Source organism: Electrophorus electricus, chromosome 6 (genome assembly GCF_013358815.1).
Source record: "Electrophorus electricus isolate fEleEle1 chromosome 6, fEleEle1.pri, whole genome shotgun sequence".
NCBI classification, from domain to species: Eukaryota; Metazoa; Chordata; class Actinopteri; order Gymnotiformes; family Gymnotidae; genus Electrophorus; species Electrophorus electricus.
In genome coordinates, this window is record NC_049540.1 from 26,497,762 (window position 1) to 26,520,153 (window position 22,392).

At 40.7% G+C, this 22,392-nt stretch overlaps 2 protein-coding genes across 2 annotated transcripts; both read right to left on the bottom strand.

The window, feature by feature from the left end:
* Positions 1 to 283: 283 nt before the first annotated feature.
* On the bottom strand, positions 284 to 9,032 carry dcaf12 (DDB1 and CUL4 associated factor 12). Its single transcript, XM_027003693.2, has 9 exons — positions 8,650 to 9,032; positions 4,492 to 4,782; positions 4,018 to 4,293; positions 3,821 to 3,881; positions 3,015 to 3,208; positions 2,824 to 2,889; positions 2,501 to 2,663; positions 2,234 to 2,412; positions 284 to 1,965 (listed from the first exon to the last, which is right to left on the bottom strand). The coding sequence occupies exons 1-9, from the start codon at positions 8,704 to 8,706 to the stop codon at positions 1,807 to 1,809; spliced, it is 1,446 nt and encodes a 481-aa protein (XP_026859494.2). The 5' UTR covers positions 8,707 to 9,032; the 3' UTR covers positions 284 to 1,806.
* Positions 9,033 to 11,697: 2,665 nt separating this feature from the next.
* Positions 11,698 to 22,059, bottom strand: ubap1 (ubiquitin associated protein 1). The gene is made up of 7 exons (XM_027003694.2): positions 21,906 to 22,059; positions 20,950 to 20,998; positions 20,720 to 20,844; positions 19,748 to 20,557; positions 19,462 to 19,626; positions 19,202 to 19,303; positions 11,698 to 11,950 (listed from the first exon to the last, which is right to left on the bottom strand). Exons 2-7 carry the CDS (start codon positions 20,987 to 20,989, stop codon positions 11,810 to 11,812), a joined length of 1,383 nt encoding a protein of 460 aa, XP_026859495.2. The 5' UTR covers positions 20,990 to 20,998; positions 21,906 to 22,059; the 3' UTR covers positions 11,698 to 11,809.
* Between the last annotated feature and the right edge of the window lie 333 nt (positions 22,060 to 22,392).

Genomic DNA, 22,392 nt, shown 5'->3' on the forward strand with positions numbered 1-22,392 from the left:
TGGCAGCTTCACCACTTTAAAAGAAAGACGTTCAATACTCATCCCTTCTTTCAATTTACATTCAGGCGTATTTTTAAAATGCCCAGTTGCAAACGCACTGCAGATGTGCGCTGGTAGTTACATGAACGTAGACTGCGAACGCGCATTCCCCAACTGTACTGAGCTGCTCTACTAGTGTGACTTGAGGCGAGCTAGACTCCAGCTTTGTAATGTGCCCATGTTGTACCGTAAACAAAGATAAACCCTCTAGAAAAAAAATAAAGGCACAACGCAAGATCAGAAATGGAAGAAAAATACATCAATACTTTTATTCATTATTTTGTCTTTAAACAATTTTCTGTTGCATTCTTTTTGATATTGTACACTTTCACACTCAGTAATTTGTAAAAATGCATGTAGTGTGTATAAAAAAGGGCACCACCAAAATAATGACAATTAGTCCAGACACACACACACACACACACACACACACACACACACACACACACATACATAAAATGTATTCTCCATCTGTAAGATTCCAAATATGTATACATACACATTTATATATAAAATACATTTTAAAAGTGATGGTTATTTGCTTTATATATGGTCACATCTGCACTCTTTGTTCTAACTATTTTTTTTTGCAATGACTCCATAAAAGGTTTCATGTAAAAAAAAAAGAAAAGAAAAAAAAGGGAAAAATCTGCAAGTCTTTCACAGAAAGACTCAGGAAAGGCAACAATGTCATTCACTACTGCCCTGCCTCTGTTGAATAAGAGAAAAAGAACAAATGAGTAACTTTCCTCTCAGTGACGTTCAAAATCAAACACTGCTAGCAAAAACAATTGTACCTGAAGACCAAAAGCAGGAGTGACATAAGGATGGAAAAAAATAAAGTAGTCATTACTGAAAAAGTTGTAACTTTACCAGATGTGTGTGGATATTAGTCTCACTCAAAGCTGGACACAATGAAAATAAAATCTTTTCAACTCGGTGTCAACCAGAGAATCTGAATTCGTTCTTATGGTTGGTGTCAGTGATCTGAAATGGTCATCATTTACTCCCATCAAAGGAAATTGAAAAGGGGGCAGGGGGAGGAAGAGGAGTCTTCATTGGCTTGTGTGAATTCATTGACATTTCTTTCAGAGGTTCTCCGCACTGGTCTCTCGTCAGCCTTGTAGACGCCAATCTCTATGTGACCATCATGGTATAGTCCAGCACATTATGGTTCTCTGTGCTTTTCTATTCAAAATCAGTTTCTATTCAGTATTTCTACTGTTCATCTTCATTGTACTTCAGTCCATTGCAAGCAAATGAACGGCAAAAATCACAGACTGTTCAAATAGTCCACGCTAAAAATAACACTTTCACCATCCTCAAATCCTCAAGACAGCACTGAGGGGGTAACCAAACAAAAAACAATTCCCTAGAGAAGCTGTTAAATATTTTAATATATCTTTCCACTGTGTCAGTGTTCTCAGTGGCAAGTGCCGGCAGATGAAGCGGAGGGGGCTGAAGCGCTCCACAGAGCACAGGCCTCACTGCCAGTCAAAGCTCTGCTCTGTCACGGACATAAATGACCGAGAAGCTGAGAACCACACCATATGAGCGAAAGAAAAGTCGGAGAAATCGTACTAAGACACGATGGGACACAGAATGTAAGAACGGAAAATAATTATGATGATGCTCCTGAGTCCTTTGTAAAGGAAGAAAGCTGAAGATGAATGACAGACTGATACAGAGCTTCAGGTGGCACAACGATGGCCGGTATGTATACAGAAATGTCTTTGACACAGAAATTATGAGAGGTGGGGGGGGTGGCTAGCTCCAGAGACCAGCATAATTTCCATGCAGGCCTGAGCACAGAGGTCCTCCAGCCACAAATAGCTTGGTGCCCGAGTCATCATAGCAATGTGTGTAGACAGCGTTGGGGAAAGAGCTGATATCCGAGAAGTAGCTTCTCCATGTCTCATCATGGTTCTAAGAGCCAAAAAAAATAAACAAACAAAACAAAAGATGGCAAATCTATCAATTTTAACAATGCTGTCTTGTAATCTTTAAAATTTCCATTTAAAAACAAAGGTGGGGGACAAGACCTTATGAACTGGGGCCATGCTACCTCTTTTGTACTCTATGTACAGGAGTGTTGTCTCTCTTTTTTTTTTTAAACTACCACATCATGTAGCCCTGAAATGTTTCTAAATATGCAAGAAAAGGTTCAAATACTATACGAAAAACAGCCCCATACCAGCCAACCTCTCCCCGTGGTGAGTTTAAGGATGCCTTCCGCAGTGCGATTCCGGTACCCGCCGGGTGTGTTAGATGGGCCATCGAGGAAACGCTGGGCCCTGATGTCATAGAAGAGCAGGGAGCCTTGTCCCGTGCCCACCGTCACAATGTGTTCATAGAAGCTGACAGAACGGATACCTGTCCAGATGTTAAACGTGCAAAATTACATAACACAGAAGCTTTGAGAAAAGGAAGGAAAAATTATCATATGTATGGTTAATATTACCACTGCCACGCTCCCTGGAGCTCACAGACTTGATGTTCTGAGAAGATTGCCGAGGGTCGAGGAAAGACACATGAGCCTGGGAGCCGACTGCGTACACGGACCAGTCCAGTCCATACGCAAGACACACGTTCTCCTTGCAGTATGGGAGCTTGGTAGACAGCTCCTGAAAGTCAGAAGTATAAAGGTTACTTCTGTATACAAAAATGTATTTGCCTGATTCTGTGGCACACCTTAACTTCACTTCACTTTGGGACAAATGAAGGTATCCTTAAGACACAGGTAAATTTATTACAGAAGGAAACAAAGAATCATTGCTACTCTACCTTACACAGGTTGTCCTCTGCCTTCCATAAATGAAAATACCCATCCAAGGACACAGCACCCAATTCCTGATGACACGCACGCATATGCACACACACACAGTAACATGAGAAACACGGCAAGGATGGAGGAAAGTATCATTTTAAATTTTTAAACATTTTAAAACGTCACACAATAAGGAGATGAGTCAGACCTTTCGGTTGTTATTAAAGGCTAAGGCCCGCACTTTGCAGTTGTAGGGATGGGTGTACTCCTTAGGAATGTCTTTAAGGGCACGGTGGGAGATGTGGGCGTAGCAGGGGACTCCCTCTTCAGCCTGCTGTTTTGCTGCCAAGTCCAGTACCTCCTCGGACACCTCCCATAGACCCATGGAGCCATCCCGAGAACCTAACAGAAAATGAGCAAGCAAAAACCAAAATTAGCTATCAGATATGCAAAAATCTGAAGGATATGGTCTATATGACAGTACAATGTGTTATTATACATACACATATTATTCATGTGTCATTATAAAAGAAGAGCTTCTAATTATTCAGTGGTAAATTTCTATTGTCTTTATACATTTGATGTATAGGAAAAATCCCTGAAATACAGTACTCAAAAATATTATAGTGTGTGGTTAATCTGACAAATTTGCCATGTCAGTGGCTATATAACACCAGTGTGGAGAGGAACTAAATCATTTATGTAAAAATCTTATTAATTTAATTATATGATTTGAAAGTCACAGGTTTCTGAAATACTAACACTGGCGAACAGTGCTGATGAAGGCAACAATGAGAAAATAAGAAAATTAAAAATGCCACTTGTCAAACCGTCAATTATTTTACTGTACTGAAATATTTTATACTATAATCTCCACATGTTTATAATAACCAATCCTGAGATTATAACTATAAACCTTTCATATGCCCATACATTCAGGTAGTTGTACAGTTTAATAAAGATCACTGCACAAATGTGATTTAAAAATCTTAATGCTGAATAAAAGCTTCTTACCCGACACAGCCATGGTGTCACTGATCCATGCAATGGAAAAGATCCAGTCATTGTGTCCATCCTACCAAAATGAAAACCCCAGTTTGAGAGTTTTAATTTGTATTATTTGGTGTCTTAATGTATTCAAATTTCTCCATTCAACAGTCCTAAATTAAAAATGGCAAAAATCTAAGATTCTACAGCAGGGACACACTCACATCCCCCACACAGACAGGGTCTAGAGTGGGCAGTCGGTAGACAGCCAGGCTGTTTGGGTTATCTCCTCCAGTGGCCAGCAAGGTGCGAGAAGGGTTGAGCTCAATGGCATGGATGCCACAGCCCTGCTGGCTATCCAGACCAGCAGCTGAGCCTGGGCCATGGAAGAGCGGGCCTCCTATCACGCTCATGCCCAGCGAACCTCCTCCCCTCCCCTCCCTGTCCTTCAGCATAGGAATCCGGGTAATCTGCCCCGTGAGGACATCCACCACAAACAGCTAAGCAAGGAAAACCAAGACAACGACGATTAGCACACATCATCAATGACAGATCTCGAATCCAAATCTAATCCCAAATCTTGGAATTATGAGTATTTCAAATATGTTAAAAGATCTTTCCCCAATTAGTTTGGTGCTGCAAGTCATGTAAAAAACAACAAAATACACAAAGTACATGGTAACAAACAAAAATCTCACCGTATTGCACTTGGTCCCGCACACCACCTGACAGTGGTTGAGCCACTGAGAGGCAAACACCTTGTTGAGGCAGCCCAAGGAGAACTCTCGCTCTCGCAGGATTCCTGGGATGCGTCCAGCCGCAAAGCTTCGCAAGCTTCGCTGGAACCTCCACTCATGCTGCTGCTGTGGGCGGAACTCCCGTCCCCGGATAGCGCACACCACGGACTGCCGGCCCTGCCACCACCGCTGGGCATGCCGCGACAAGGATGACACACGGGCACGCTTATACAAAGACTGGCACCAATCAGGCTGGCAGAGAAGGAAAATATAAGCACACATAACAATGCTTTCCTTCTTGAGCATTGTGCAAAATCTTAGCCTATGTGGCATTTCTGTGAATTAGTGACTTCGATTTAAATAGACTATTGCTCTTTAAAGAGTTGTGCAAGTTGAAGTAGCTTTTTCCATCCTTAAAAACACCGAAATGAGGTGAATAAATAAATTTCATAAACTGCTCATTTTTAAACCATCTGCATTCTACACACCTTGAGTAAACGGTGCATTACAAAAGTAGGCCAAGGGAAACAAAAGCATGAAACTATGATTTTGGAAACAAATTTCCATAAGACATAAAACTATATTTAGGGAAACAGGAGTATATAATTTAATAATTCCAACATTTTTTATTAAACCTGTGTTAAATGACATTTAATTATTTCTAACATCACCTACTAGCACTGTCAAAATTAGCCAAAAATTATGCTCAATTATTCCTTCCAAAAAAAGCAAAACAAAAACAAACACTCAAGGCAGACAGCCATGTTAGAAGCTGCTTAGTTTAACTTAATTAAAAACAAAGGACAGTACAAATGCAGACAGTTGAAATTTCATGTTATTTAGTGCTACTGTAGCTCATTTGGTAGAGCAAGTGCCAATACCACCAGGGTCATTGATTGAATTTCTAGGGAGCACATATACAGCCATAGTCATAAATATTCAAGTTGCTCTTGATAACAGCATCTGCCAAATACCACAAATATAAGTATAATCCACAGAAACGCAAAGAATAAGTGCCTAACATGCAAATATTTATAGGCGCATCGACATGCAAACAGACCAACTCACTGGAGGATGATGAGGCTAGATTACCAAGACCCTGTCTACACAACTTGTAATTGGATTCTAACCTTATTAGATCTTAACCATATGCATTTATATTTTGTAGTCAAATGCATCTCTAGCCAGTCATATTGAAATCCAGTTGTTAGTGTGAACTTTTGTTCTTTTCCAGTTGCACTGTGTGTAAATGGAGTACAGCTATTTGCAAAATATAAAATTTGCCTGTTATTGTACACATGGTGTACTAGGAGGGGTTTCATTTGTCAAATGAAGGTCAGACCAGAAGCAGACTGAGCGATTAGATTTTAAGACTTTAAATGCCTATTGGGTGCATTTACACTTGCACTTATGTGAATATTGTTTATCCAGTTTTTAACAAAGTGTAGAATTCACTTTAAATATGATGCATTCAAATATCTATTCTGCAGCTGCAAAATGTAAATTCTTAAAAATGTTCAACCATACATACATAGGTCTATGTGCTGTGCAACCAATCACACTGACCTGTTCACATTTCACTATAGGAATACACAAATTGTGAATTCCAAAATAAATCTGTGGATTCCGAAATGATGTCGGTTATTAATCCTAACAGGATTTCCAAAAACAAACTAAAGAATTTCCAGAAATCACCACACATTAAACACACCTAAATGACCAAGTGCTGACCAGTGCAGAGAGTAGAGGTAGTAAGAAACCGCACAAAGAAGCTGCAGTACCATGAATTATCTGAAGTGCTGCAGCTCCAAAATCACTCACTTCCAATAACTTGTACCTAGTATTTTATTCATATTTAAAAACTAATTATGGCATATTGCTGGAATTGTGTAGCCTAATATTCCAAAAAGCATGAAATTACTGACCTAGATAATAGCTGCCAACTAGGTCAGGGTGGATGTTGGCCTATACACACAAACCTTCAGTCTGAGGACTCAAACACATATAGAGCGAAATAGGTTCAGCAATAACAAAAACGTTTGCAGACACTTATTTAACACTGTAGTTAAACTAAAAAAGTAATCTACAGGCCAACAGCCTGTCTGTCAAATTAACTAAATCACTTCCAAAACAGTCTATAGTGTACATCTTCAGGGAATATCCTGAACATATAATGCTTAAAAAGCTTAGGCTGGGCCTTGAATTCAATTTAGGTGCCATTGCATTTTTTTAAAACCTTCTCCAGTAGCTGCCAATTACCGAACCCAATTACCTACCTAATGTGATGCTGCAATAAGTAGCCTGTGTTATAAACAGCCTGCTATCATAAACAGCTTTTAGTTCACCACCAAATATTTTTTTACATTTAATTTCATAACAGACTGCCTGGTTGAAATGAAGCATATATTTTCATTAAAAACAGAGTGCATAACAGCCCTTCACTCTTCTTCCATCCTATCTTCAAAATCAATTTGCAGTGAGTGCCCTTTGATATCTGAGGAAGCAATCAATCTCTGCAGGTTAACCTCTACTGAAGGCTGTTTTACAACTAAATCTTGTAAATAAAAGTATAAACAACAGCTGTGTACATGTTCTACTAACATTGTGTCTTTAATACAGTACAATGTAGTTTCTCACTTGAATCATCATCTGAGAGTTGTCATTTTTGTTTTTAAACCAGATTGCGTGTTATATTTTGATTTGAAAAATATCATGTTTGCAAGACACTGTGTCCTACCTTCAAACAAAATATGGAATATCAATATGTTGACTGAACATCATAGATGTTGGACAAGTCGTTGATCAGTTGTTTGAAAAGAAGGTTGATCTGTCACACTGAAACTATCGCCACAGATCGGAACCCAAATAATTAACTGAATGTAAATGACACTGCTTCGCTATGTGTATGTGAAAGCTGAGTGCAGAATGTCACTTAATACATTTGTGCAAGTATAGTTTTCCATCTAAATTTTCAATTTCAGCTCCAAGCTTATTATCTAGGCCTGTAGAGCATGCCTGACTCTTTACATTCACAGACATTGACGGAAATCTGTCAATGCTTAAAACGGCTTGCAGTCGAGGACAAAACACTTAGCTAGCCTTAAAATAACTGGATTTTAAGATGGCTGTCCGAAATGACATGATAAAACACCGATGAACCCCACGATCAAAAGGGAACTCATTAGGCCAAATTAGCTGCAATTGGTCGCTTGGCCTTATGCCATGTAGCTACATAACGTTAATGACCAACATAAAAATTGCAGAAAGTATTACCCATTACCAGCTCGACGGCCTTGTCCCTAGCCGACTGTAAAGCTGGCTAAACTTGCTATCGGCTATGGACTTAGGTTAAGTTCGTAGTCTTCAAAGGCTTCACTAGGTAGGTTAACATTATGACACCTACCCAAAAAACTAACTTTATCTTTATCTTGCATATTTACTCCATCTTAGCGGAGATTAATTACTGTTAACAAGCTATCCAACCCTAGGTAACGTTAATAACCTCGCTAGCCATTTAGCTCCCTAGCAAATTTGGATGCAATTACCCACCACTACACATGTGATGATCCATGTATGTGGCTGGCTGGCTGGCTAGATAACTAAAAGACTGCTCGTCCAGTTAATTTAGGTTATGACAACGATAAATCATTTGTTTCGCGTTAACCAAAGGCTAGATGGGTAGGGTTAGTTCAATGACAGCTAGCCTAGCCAGCGTTAGCCATCCTGTTCCATCTACGGCCTATGAACCATACAGCTAGCACTATAAATACCATAACACAAAAACTCACCATTAAACCTTAACAGCAGACATTTTTAATAATTGTCATTTTACCTCTTCGTTTACTTAGCTAGCTTGGCTAGTTGCCGATCTTGCAAGCAGCGCAATAAAGTCGTGTCATATTCCCCAAAAGGTTTGATAGCCAGCTAACCCTGGCTGCCGTTAGTTTGGCTCCAAAACAGCTAGCTTAGCTTAGCTAGTTTAGCTAACCTAGTTATTAGCTGACGAGCTAACCTAGTTAGCTAGCGTCAGTTAACCTAGGCATTTAGCAAGCTAGGCTAACATTAGCTGGCTAGACAACCAGCGCCGACTCAAGACATCAACCCCGTTCCCCCACCTACCTGTTGTTCCTTGAGCTCCACTGCCTTCCTTTTCCTGCTAACTGTTTTTCTCGCCATAATCCGACACACAAAGGTCCCTCACCCACATGGAGGGCAAAGCTAGCGACGCTGGGAGGTGGATCATATAATGGCGATGTGCAAATTCGCTGAGCGGGCTTTGAAGCAGCGCCTTTGCTTCAGTAGTAGACGCTCCCGGACGACGGCAAACGCCTCTACACCCTTGTCAACTGGCTGCTTTGGTGTTCACCAAAAAAAACGTTTATGTCGCTAGAGGAGCTGGACGAGAACTCACTCCTCCCCTACGTCGTCGGACAGTGCCGTTCACCTTCCTCTTCACCTTCCTCTACCTCCCCCCCGGTTCCTTAGCGAGCGCGTCACCAACGGCAGCGGCGGACGGACACGCGCAGCCGTGCTCGACTCAAACAACAACAACGCTCGCGTGTACGCGCGTCAGCACGCGTCAACACGCGTAAAACGTGCGCATATTTTACCCGACCTGACAGATGACGGTTACTACTACCAACACGGCAATTTGTTTATCTTCTCACCCAACATGTCCGAATGTACTTTTAGAATAATTGGGACTGGAATTTATATGAACTGATGAGTAAGAGTATTAAGTGCGGAAAAACAAATTACCCCCGAGAAGATTTTTCTCGCCCTATCTTGGAGCAAGCGAGTAGATTATTCTTCAGTGTAAATTCAACAAGAAAAGCAGTAAAAATGGTCTTTATTGCTTTCAATACAAACCTTTTCATGACAAAGGACAGTGTATGCAGTGTAGGCACAATTTGCTTGCTGGCTTGTTTTTGTTTTTAAACCAGATATGTTTCAGACAACTGTCACAAACACCTCCACATAACTGACATAAGACCAACAACTGCCACATCTTTTGAAAAGAAGTTTAATCAAAGTGAACTGCCAAATGATTTAGAATCACATTTCAGTATCAGCATTAACTGCATGAGCTGGTTTTCTGGACACAACTCAAGCTTAAGCCTTGACTCCAAGGACTTTCATGGGAAACATGAACATTAAAAAAGGCTTTACTTTTCATTTGTCTAGAAAAATCAACGTTAGGAAAAACAAAATCTAGATTTATGTTCTGCACAGACTTCACGTTTTCACTATCAATCTTATTAGGACTAGAACACTTTAATCAACTTCTTTTATGTTTTGGCAAAAGTTTGCTTCTGTGTATTTATATTAACACGTCTTTTCAATAAAACCACTTTCAAGTCCTTGTATCTCATTATCTTCAGTTACGTGACATGAAGACAATGTATTACAAAAGTAGCTCAGGAAGCACCCTCTACATCTTATCACTTCAGTCTAAAAGTAATTTCCTAAAAGGATCAGCAAGTACCAGCCTTTAAAAACTAAAAGAGCAAAATCATGTTCAAAATATCTCAGGCTTAAGCCCTGAACCAGAGAGGACCATTAAGAGAAACTGATCTGGACACCTGGAAATGCTCATTGAAGCATTGTTCTCTGTGACAAGCTTTCCAGAGATGGAACTGATGTAACAAAGCTAATATAACAGCAGTCAAGTGACCCTGTGTAGGTGTACACTTAGGAGTTACTTTTCAAACATTAGTGTCTGGCTTTTAAGTTATTATGGAGTTAAAAACAAGCCTTAAACAAAAAGGCCCAAATAGCATAAGTATTGGCAGAGCTACCATGAATGCATGCTGCCCAGAGGCCAACTGATCAAAACAGACCCATAAGTAATGTCATCGGTATGTCCCCGACAGCACAGACTACATGTGAATCAGCAACTGGAAGTAAAACTGGTGGTGGCTATTTATGCATTTTGCACTCACCATCATTCTAAAACATAACCCAATTAGGAAACAAACATTTTTTGAAAGCTTGAGCAGCTGGGACTCAACAAGGAATGAAATGAAATAAATTCACGTTTTCTATGGTGCTCATGGTCTTTAGGTCTGTGGAAAAAGTTTAGCCCTTCCCCTTTGTCTACTGCAAAACCATAAGGCAAGTTTTGCTCAAGCTGATTCCAATTTTACTGCTTTTTCAATGATCCACCTTGATGAGTGTTTCAGTGTACTTTCACATCCACAGGTAAATGGCGAAGATTTTCTAAAGTCTTTATTACAGATTGAAAGTGTCAGTATATATTGAACAAATTGAAATACATTTATATTAATATCTGTGAACCTCTTGCAGTCATTTGTATGAGAATGCTTAGACATGTTTAAATATTGCATTTCCAGGAACACTTCAGTTTCTCTTGCAATTAAATTTGCTGTCCATTCCAGTGCTAAAGCCAACCAGGCAGCAGCTGTTATCCTTTTACTTAATTGTTCACTTTTCCCCAATACAACATTCACTGTGGTAATTAGATTATTTAATGAAATTACTACACCCGTAGGCAAAGAAACAGAATCTCTATGAGGACAAAACATATTTGTCTTGTTAAACAGTTCAACAAAGGAACATATGATTAAACAAATAAACAGCAGAGACAGAAAAAAAATGAAAGCCAGTCAGTAGCAGGAACAGAGAGGGCACTTTTCTGAGTTCTCTGTTCAGACATGGTGTGTGAATGTGTACGCCTGTGTGTGCATTAAGTTCCCATCAGTTTTGAAAGCCTGCACCCAGAAGCGAGAGACGGCAGCGCTGTAGCTATGAGCGAGTTCCTCTCAATTCCATCTCTTTCGGTGCCACCCACTGTCCTCCGGTTCCGCTTGTACCTATGGCAATGGAGAAACAAGCCAGGGGTGCTCCACTGAGGGGGGGCTCAGTCTCCTCCCACGCACAACCAATCGAAGATCACTTAACGGGGTCATAGCTTAAGTGGGATGAAAGTGCATGGTCCAATCACGTCCTTCCTCAATGGGCATGTATATTTTTAAGGGTTACATATTTGTTTGTCCTGCGTCAGACACCCTCAGCCTACACCCTACCTGCTCTTCCTACACACACACACACACACACACACACACACACACACACACACACACACACACACACACACACACACACACACACACACACACACACACACACACACACACACAGACACACACACACACACACACACAGACAGACAGACACACACGGTCGTTCTCTCTCTCTCTGTGACCACAGTGTTGAGGGGCAAGGGAGGGGTGGCTCCAGGAGCAGACGTGGCTATTCTTCAGCTTGCTGCTGCCCGAGCCATCAAGTCTTCCAGAGCTTTGTCCTGGTCATTATTGTGCATCAACAGAACCTCTTTGATGGTATCTCTTTCAAAGCCCATCTCCCCAAATCGTGACATCAGCTGCAGGAACTGCAGAGCCTGAAAGAGGAGAGAAACAAACCAATAACGTGCTACGTTATTTCTCATCAATGGATTCACTGCAGTGACATGAGGTTTACCAACTAATTTAGTAATTACTAAAGTAAAGTTTGGGGCAACTGAAGTCGAACAACCAAAGTCGTCAAACCATGTCTTAATGGATTACTCTGCGCACAGTATAACAGTCATGGTGGAACAGGATAGGGCCTTCCCTAAACTGTCGCCATGAAGACAAAAGCAAATAAAGTGAGAATTTCAACTTTGTATGTTGTAACACTGACATTACCCTTCACTGGAACTAAGGGTGCTTAGCCTGAAAAAAATGCCCCAGACCATTATACCTCCTCCACTTAAGTTTATTTTTGAAACTATACATTCCGGTAGGTTGTATTCTCCTAAAATCTGCCAAACCCAGATTCATCCACCAGACTGAATGTTTCCACCGCTCCAGAGTCCAGTGGTGGCATGCTTCACACCACTGCAGCCCACGCTTTGCATTGCAAATGCTGATCTTAGGCAGTATGCATACAGCTGCTTGGACAGGAAAACCCATATCCTGAAGATACTGAAGCATAGTTCCTGTGATGTATTTAGAGGTAGTTTGAAAATCTGTTAGTGAGTGAGGCAACAGGGGACAGGTAGTTTTTACATGTCCCTACTTTGTGAATTTGCACGATCTCTTTGCTGCTGAGCTGTTGTTTCTCGTAGATGAGTCTATTTTACAATAGTAGTTGATCAGGGAACAAATTTCATGAATTGGTCTGTGGTGTCAATTTTAAAGTCATTGAGCTCTTAAATATGATCCATTCTACAGCCAATGTCTGAGTGATTATGGACCTAATTTTCTAGGAATTTTTGGTTACTGAAAGATTTGGTTTATCAGACAAATTAGTTTTCTACTGCAGCTATTACTGATGTTCAAGACTACTTCTGTGAAAAAGAAAAACAGAAAAAGAAGAACTTTAATAGCACATTTTAAACATTCACCACTGATTAGTAATAAAGAATTACATCAATCTCATCATTTTAGTGTGTGTGGGGGTGTTTGAAAACTCAACCATGATTCAATTAACATTTTTAAATTAGCATAATAATAATAATAATAATAATAATAAAGTGTATAACAGCAGTGTAATGTAGCTACAGAAAATATATCCATTTAGAATAAACAGTATATACACATATACATGTATACGGTTAATAAAGTCTATGATTGACAAAAAAAAGTCTAGTGTACTAGAAAGTGGGAGAAAGAGGCTCTTGAGTTATTGTATGAGGAGGGGGCTGGCCAGCATGAGGACAGATTGTGTCCTCAGCTTTTGTTATATAGTCTGATTGCAGACCGGCAAAGTGTTTAACGTTGGATGATCTTTTCAAAGTAAGGTAGGCACAGTAAGGTACTCACATAGAACCCAGTCAAAAGGTTACTCTACAGGCCTGCAGTGTTTTGTGAGTAAATCCTCCATTTACTCTGTTTTCAATTGTTGTTAGTTTGAGTTAGTGTTAGAATTATTGTAAAACACTTTTTGAAGTATGGGTGACTTGGTGAAAGATGGGTATAATGATGAGAACAAAGTATTTCTCTTTGTTGGTTTGGTTTACGAACATCTTATCTGACCCGTGAGTAAGAAAACTAGAGATAAAAGGGAAGAAGCAGTTTTAAAATGTACAGTGGGGTGTTAACAGTGCAAGTGCCTTACTGAGGATGTAAAAGCCATTAAAGCTCATGAGAACTTTGTAGATAACGTAACTTTTCTGTGGGTACACGCGAGGACAGAGGCATTTCAAACAGTAGCCACTGTGAACCTGCCACTGTTAGTGAAAGTGGTCTGATATAACTGGACTGTTTCTGATATAACTGGACTATTCAGCTGACACAATTTGGGGCAGATAGAATCTTGTCAAACAGGCTGATAATGCCCCCAAATTTTTCAGCTGCTCTGATTAACACAAGAGTGCAAGCAATATTAAACTCTGGAAGCTGTTTTTTGTCGGACATAACAGGCATCATTCAGTGGCTGACCAGTCCATTTAAAACGTTTTTCATGTTTGTTTTTTTAAACAGCCTTCAATTAATTGCTTTGTTATCAGTGGCACTATGTGCAGCCCAACTCCTCATCTCTATATTTGGAAGGAACACATTTTTTAATTGTAGGAAATGGCCCAATTGCCTATAAAGACACTATTCCATGTTTAAAGTCTCTATATGGAAAGTCACAGGACACAGTGTGAGCCAGCCATTTGCAGCACTTGGCATCAATGCTACCAATCTTTCAGCACAAAAAGTCACTCCACGCACATCATGTCCATTACAGACAGCAGCTTCTGCTGTCTCTCTTCATCCCTGTACCCCCAGCACTGAGGAGATGTGTTTTCTTTAAAACGTTACTTCATTGGGTGAAATGCAGCAGTAGGAACAACTGAGCTGTAATTTCAGGAAGCACACTTGCTAGTGGCCGGGTGACAACTGTTGTCCTCAAAGCTCATCTATATAAATTTATATCACTAAGTAGGACATGTTGGGGCTGATAAAATGCATCATGTTGCAGCAAACCTATTTCTGGCCACAAAGAGTGTGATGGTCATAGCCATGTTTACTGCCTGAAAACAAATCCCTACACAAAGTTCAGGCTGTCTAGGGGTGTTGTGGTTTTAAATTTGCATAGCATGATAAACTTATCTAAAAAGATCATTGGCTACAATTTGACTTGGGCTTTCATTAGCATAGTTGAAACAAAAAGTATTTGGTTTTCATAAATTTATCACACAGCAGATAAACTGCTTAAATAAATGCCAGCTTTTAATTTGTTTAAAATGATGCATTGCTGATAAACAATATATGGCCAAAAGTATGTGGACACCTGCCCATCACACATATGAGCTTACAGAACATCCCATTCCAAATCCATAACCAACATTATGGAGATTCTCCCAGCCCAATCCCTGCCCCCCTTTGCAGATATAACACACTCCACTCTTCTGGAAAGGCTTCCCAAAAGATTTTGTAATGCGCCTTTGGGAATCTAGCCCATTCAGTTAAAAGGCTTTTGTGAGGTCAAGAAATGTTGCACGAGAAAGCCAGGCACATAACTGATATTCGAATTCATCCCAAACGTGTTCAGTAACATTGAGGTCAGGGTTCTATGCATGGTCACAGTGTTGCTCAACATAGTCAGTTCTTAGACTTGGAGAGGGAGAAGAAAAAAAAAGAAAAAAAAAAACATGCCTGTATTTTTTATAAAAATGTTTTGAAAATCATACATTTGTCTACGTTATTAGTATAGTTGATATAAGCAAAAATAAAGTCACTAGGGTCAAAAGTAGTATGGTCAAAAGTCAAAAATAATTTAGTTATGGTCAGTAATGTCATATTCTGCTTTGCGTTAAATAGTTATCATGTAAGATAAAGTTATAAACATTACAAAGGTGGTAGAAGAGGTCGAAATATAACATGCTTATGCAGTGTATTATTCAGACAAATGTTTTACATGTAGTCTACATCCAGGGGTGGGAGTAACAAGTATAGAAAGTAATGGACAGAAATCTGTTTTAATTAAGTACTTAAAAAATGTCAAATGGTTACACAGTCAATAACCATGAAACCAACAACCCTAGTGGATACAAACAAATTATTTAACTGGACCTCTAGCCCCTAGTGGAGGTTACAAGTATACTGGTAATTGTAAATTTGTTCTCATGATGGGATGAAGCTTTAACTTGCAGGTTATATACTGCCAAAGGAAATTATGCCAGATTTTCAGTTGCTGGAGAATTCCTTTTCAATTAGAGTAACCAGGGAACCCATTTCCACAGGTAAAGTGATGAGACAAAACTCCTGGGTATTAGGCCAAAATTTTATAACCCATAATCACCCTTAGAGATGTGTAGAATCTCTATGAAGACATGTAGAAGAGCTATGACTGACAGCTAAATTAAAGCCACAGGCTTATCCTTTTTGTATAGGATGCCCTATGAGGTTCCCTACAGTGCACCATTAGATCTTAACCCCTTGACTCTTCTCAGAGATGTTTTGCAGATATATTTCAAAGGACAAACGTGAACACCTAGAAGATTCTAATTTCCTAGTTAAATCTCAGCAACAGGAGCGAAATGTGGCTCTGCGTTTTAAGCACTATGTTCAATAGAAGCTACTGTTCATGTCAAACAGGAAGGTCATATAGGAAGTCTTGCTAGTAAGTATAGTGGCCCTTTCACTGCTGTAGTCACCATGTCACCACTTTTCCTAGTTAAAGTCACCTCCTGTGGGACTCCCCTCCCTGATGTCTGGCCCTGCATCCTCCAAAATAATCTGTTTGTCTTGAAGCTTTCACTATTAATAAATCAGTCAGTCATTTTTTTCATTTAGGTGATCCTGATCTAGTGGAAATTAACGTGTCTTTCAGCCATTCCTGATTCGATGGAAGAATTGATCCATTTATGATCCATAGAACACTGGGAAACTGGCAAAGAAAATTCTGCATGTGTGTATGCATAACACAGGTCCACGGAATTACAGACTGACTCATGTAGAAGCATGAGAAGCATCAGATTCACCTAGTTATCTAGGGGTATATGACTGTTCATATTTGGAGCCACAAAGAAAAGCAACATATGACATTTCTTCGAACTATTTAGAACCAATCCTAGCATTTTATCTAGTTACTTGTTCTAGTGTTCTCTCAGTTAAACATACTCACACTGATAGATTGTGCTTATAAATACTAAGTAACATGCACTTCTAAGGCAATATCACAATACATGATACCCTCCTTCCAAACAAACAGATCCACTCACTTATTTTCTCCTGATCGTTTTAGTCTTAAAACCTTTACAATAACTTTGAAAGAGCCCATGAGAATTTCAGTACCCCATCATTGTGTGACTTTACCCTCCCTGACCAAGCCATTCGATTTTGACATTCCCATATACACTAACTTAAAAAAAATCATGTCATGTCCCCCTCACACCCCTTATCAGGGACAGTTGAAGTCATTTATGTCCAGACCATGAACAGTCCTTTGACAGCATTGTATACATGTATCTGTCTGCTGATGTCATGCTTTGCCCCACTCCAGTCTGTCTAGCCAAGAAAGTCATCCCAGTACTGAGCAATATTTTATCATCCTTCTAATCCCAAGGATTTCTATTTGAGTTCCTCATTATTCCCAATACTACATATCGCACGAAAGTCCATCTTAAGAACAGTTTTTCCCCTAGCTTTCTATATTTGGAATCAATATCTGGTCCAGCTATAGACTTCAATAACTTATTCTAGCAAATCTAAAACCCTAGACAGTGTACTATCGCTTAAAACTCTACAACTGTTATGGATTAGTGTGAGAGTAAGTCATTCTGAGTTAACATCTTGGCATAAAGTTTCTTAAAGCCACTAGGTCTGCTTTTTTCCTCCTTAGATACAAGATCCCTTACACGAATTCCCTGCAGTGATCATATCAGTAAATGGAAACATCAGATAAGCAGTATTGTGTGGCAAGCCAAAGAGCTTCCCGGCACAACACTTTGTTCTCATGCTCCAGCTCTGCTGTCTTGAGTGACGCTACTTATTATGCCCCTGATGGCACCTATTCTGATGGTTCCACCTACCTTGTCATCACTATCTCTTAACGCCCGACATGTACGTTTTTCCCATGTACGTTTTTCCCATGTACGTTTTCCCTGACAACAATAGTCTTGCACCACATAGCCACTGCACGTGTGGTTCAATAGGAATTATTCCACTCCAATCATTTCTTCTCTAAAATGCAGTGATAGCTAGATTTTGTTTCCCTCTCTACTCTAGATATTTCAGATCTATAGACCAGGGCTGCAGGAATGCATCATGCCTTTGGCTAAAGTGGCTAACTTCAATCTCCCTATTTTCCAGTCCATAAACACAGAAATGGTTGCTCCAAGATAAATTGTCCTGCAAAATTACATTGTCCTAGAAACACTGTTGGCAGAAAAGGGGTGAGTCTTCAGGATTCCTCTTTTTTGAACAGACAACTATGGATCTTTTGTAAAACTCTGTGGATAAGAGCACCTGCTAAATTCTGTAAATGTTGAAAACACCTCCCTGATAATATGGAAAGACTCTCCCTCACACACACACACCCTCAACACAGTATGCCATTTAGCAGGTCCAATAACATGGGCTAGCAAGTGATATATGGTTTTAATCTTTTCAGAAGTATGGAGTCCAATCAAACACTGTCACTCATTTCCTAGGTAGTGACAACTGGTCTCTGTTTCCACATGCATTTCAGACACAGCCTTGCCTTAGTCTGCTGCATCTCATCGTCACATATCAAGCTTATCCATACATATCCAGCTCTTCAGACCTTCTTAAAACTATCTGAGGAAAACTGGTGTGCGCGACTACTTTTTGGGCACCGGGGGAAGAGACTGTACACACGGTTAAAAAAATAAATTATATATATATATATATATATATATATATATATATATATATATATATATATATATATATATATATATATATATATATATGAGATAGATAGAACACCATTTAAATGATCAGTATGCCATAATGTTCATCACCTATAACTAATTAAATAATTCTGATTGTTTCACTTTAGTTTGAGTATATACACCTATTACAAATGAATAAACTTATAATAAAATAACTATGTTGACAGTTTTTAAATTAACAGTATGACTTAATTATTCACCAGTGATGATAGATATGTGTGTGTATATCTGATAGACAGACAGATAGACAGGATTGGCCACCCTCCTAGCATCCCTGTCTGCATGGTTTCCCTGCCTCATGTATTTGTTTTGTTTGGTTCTTTAGTTGTTTTCCTCACCTGTCATTACTTTCACCTCTTCCTTATTTCCAGCCTTGTTATGTTCATTTCTAGCCTGTGTTTGCCATGTATACTAGTCTCTGTGTGTAATAGCCTAGCCCTTAACATGTATATTATATCAGACAAATAAAGTTATTACAATCACTAAATAATATATTGACTCCTTATGTACTCAGCACTGATAGAGAACAAGACCTGTTCTAAACTCTTACTGCCCAGTCTCAAGGCTCCATGGCCAGACACCCTCCCTCAGCTCTGGTGACATGCACACATACTGTTAGAAGAAAATGTCTTAAGAGTTGAGAACACCATGGGATACTTTGTCTGCAACCTAAAAACTGTATATAAGAGACAGGCTGAGAGACTGGGGTTTGGGACTGACTGGCAGGTTACTTTTGCTACCAGAGTGTTATAGCGGACAAACCTTTTCCTCAGAACACTGGTACATCTCCAGGCATTCTTCCACAGCACTGGCGTCAAAACCTCTCTCACACAGTCGGCTGTGGACAAATAGGTACTCTAGCACCTGCAGAGGCACAGAGAACAAAACCTTTAGAGAAAATCTGCAACAGCAACAGAACAAAAGGGCTCTGCACCACTCTGGCTGTGACTCAGTAATTTTTGCACGACACTGGATTGCTGTATTTACTCTAGCTTTCAAAAATGAAAGGAGTCACAACTAACCTGTTCGACATTCTGCCCTTGTTTCTGCATGGCTCGGAGAACCCCTTCGTAAGAGTAGCCCATGCCCACTATGGTCTCCACACACTGCCTCTCACTTGCGGAGAGGTTAAGCAGCATTCCATGAGCTGAGTATGAGGAGGGACCCACTACAGGGGCAGGGTGCGACTGCAGGACATAAAGGCAACTCTCAACTTAAATCACAGCAAGAGCTCTGAGAATCATAACAGAGCAACAGGCACCGTGTAGTTCAGTACTGAGAAAGCTTAGTAGGAGGCTGTGTATATACCTGCTTTGTTGCTCCATTTTGAGTATGGCCTGGTAGTTCTACAGGTGGAGTAGAACTGATGTGTGGTGTCGATCTCAGCAGCGATGATGGGGTTCCATTAGGTAGGCTGTGCTGTTGGGCAGCTGGGTACACACCGAGGAGAGGATCTGAGGGGGAATCCCCCGGGTCCGACAGCTTGGGGAAAGTCAGTGAGCGAATGTTGCAGGGGCGTTCAGCATCAATCTGTCCCCTAGGGGTCCCCACACCCCCAGGGACTGGCCGCTCCAAGTCCAGCAGTCCAACCAGCCCATTGGGCTTATGGAAGACAGGTGCTTTGCCCTGCAGAGGTGGTGTGTTGCTCTGTGAGGGAGGGTGGGATTCTGGGACAGGAGGCTCCGGGGGCGAGAGAGACGACTGCGGTTGGCTCTGGAGAATGCTGCGCAACTCCTCTTTGTCATCCAGCGTTTTAAGCTCCAATTTATCAAAGGGGTCCTCCTCTCGCTCAAAGTCAGCCAGGTTCAAGCATTGAGGGGCTGGGTTGTTGGGTACAGGTCGCGCTGGTCCAAAGCTCGGGGCAGGGAGTGGGGTAAGGATGGCATTATGCCGAAGGCCTGCCAGAACAGGATTCAGAGCTGGAGGGAGGATGTCGTGTTCCTCTGTGGAGCGGGCGGTCTTTCCAACAGCCAAGCCCACATCAATGTCCTGTGAGGTGGCCTGCCCATCTTTTTCGGTTTCCACCTGTTGTGTCTCGGCTGCTTGAGTCTCGGCAGCTCTTGTCTTTGCAAGATCCTCACCCCAACGCACAGTCAGATTCTCCAGAGAGAAGTCATACTGTAGGCAGTACAAGGTGATATTAATGCCTTGAGAAAAATGTTGTCAAACAAATTTAGGAATTAGACATGTTTAACCAAGTAATTCACCTGACTACATTGTCCACTGCCTTAAAAAAAATAGCTTCATAATGTAACAAAAAAAAGGATAAAGTAGACCAACCTGCATCTCTGAGAGCAAAGAATTACAGTCAGGCAAACAGAAGCCAATGGGTAGACCCACTTTTGCAGGGCAGCGGAACTTCTCATTGAGCTTGAAAGGAACTTCATCAAGATAGCTGATGGGTCCTAGATACAAGAATTAAGCCAGAAGGATAGAGGAAAAAAGGTAAATAAATTAACAATCTCAGAATGAGGGTGTGAGATAAAATGAGTGATAACTACGTCACTCACCATTGTTGTGGATATCTGATCCAGACTTCCTTGCATCCATTTAGAGTACCTTTTTTTAAAAAAAAATACTCTCTCATTAACCTTAGAGCACAAATCCTAAATGTCAACTACAAAAAGAATACGCGGTGATTGTCAAGAATTCAGTCTAGCGGGATACTACATGAAAAAGGGAAGCGTTTGGTAACTGAATGGTATGTCTGGTGGAAAACAGTTTCTTTCAGTGATTAAGCGGAACAGAAGCGCGTTGATCAAAACAACCTTCGTACCCCAAAGAGATATAATCAATCAATCTTTTCGTGAACTGAGCAAAATACTTAGATGGGACCAGCTCATGAACAAACACGACTCTACGTTGACTAGACCAGTGGCATCTCTAAAGTCGCAGTGTGATCCGGGATTACATGGTAGCTCCAGGAAAACGCGCAGCCAGCAGGCCTGCGGTCGCTCGCCGCTCTGCTGCGCAACAGCGAGCTGTCAGCGAACCTTTCCTTCGTGTTTCAATCGCTTTTTCACCCGGAAGCCTTTGTAATAAAGTAGAATGACAGCAAGCCAATACCTGACTGGTTTCCTAACGTTATTACGATCTTGTGTGAGACATGAGGCCAAATCGCGAGTAGGTAGCGACAGCGAGATCGTCCAGCTGGTTCCACAAAGCTAGCTATCTTAGCTAACCGACATTTATGTATACAATTTTTGATGAAGCGACACGAAACAAACAGCTCGTTCACAAAATATCTAAGTGAATGTGACTTGTATGGCTACTTTTAAACTGACGTTAACCACTTTTAGATGTAGTTAAGTAGCCAGATGAAGGCATTTCGACTCGAATCCGAAGTCCAAACAGAAACTAGCTAGCTAACGCTAACGCTAGCAAGCTAAATAACCAACAGCAGCCCCTTCACTTCCTCTGCCACCGCCCCGACTCCAAATCTCAGTGAATCATTAGCAATGTTTACCAGTATCTGCTCCGTCTTGAGTCTCCAATGTATTATCCAACGAGTAATCAGCCTTCTCCCAACATAAGCCTTGCGATCAAGACGTTGACGTGACGAATACTAATGAAAACGGAATGGGTTCCCTGGTTCATCGCGGGCCGCCATCTTGGCTTGTTTCGCCTCTATTGCTTTGGTTCCTGGTTGGCGACGTCACTACCCTGGCGCTGAAGGACGCCAGTTTGGACCAATCAGGGCAGATTTTATCGGCACGTGTTTAGGTCGGGGTCCCGCCCAGCACGTGGATTAAAAATAAAAACTCTAATTCATTATTACTCGTCATGAAACATAAAAACTCAAATTTATTATTACTCGTCATTGTCGTCGAAACAAAATGTTGCATAACCCTACAGCCAATCGTCCTCCGGCTACAACTGACACATAACTGGTACTTCAAACTAACTTAAACTGGGATTTAAACGGTTCTAGTCCCACTACTTTGCTTTAGCCA

Coding starts and splice junctions, on each gene's coding strand:
- dcaf12 (XM_027003693.2), bottom strand. CDS start 8,706: ATGGCGAGAAAAACAGTTAGCAGGAAAAGGAAGGCAGTGGAGCTCAAG. Junction 4,783..8,649: donor TGGAGCTCAAGGAACAACAG/GTAGGTGGGGGA, acceptor CTTCTCTGCCAG/CCTGATTGGTGCCAGTCTTT. Junction 4,294..4,491: donor GCGGGACCAAGTGCAATACG/GTGAGATTTTTG, acceptor TTCCTTGCTTAG/CTGTTTGTGGTGGATGTCCT.
- ubap1 (XM_027003694.2), bottom strand. CDS start 20,989: ATGGATGCAAGGAAGTCTGGATCAGATATCCACAACAATG. Junction 20,558..20,719: donor CTTTGCTCTCAGAGATGCAG/GTTGGTCTACTT, acceptor TACTGCCTACAG/TATGACTTCTCTCTGGAGAA. Junction 19,627..19,747: donor AAAATGGAGCAACAAAGCAG/GTATATACACAG, acceptor TATGTCCTGCAG/TCGCACCCTGCCCCTGTAGT.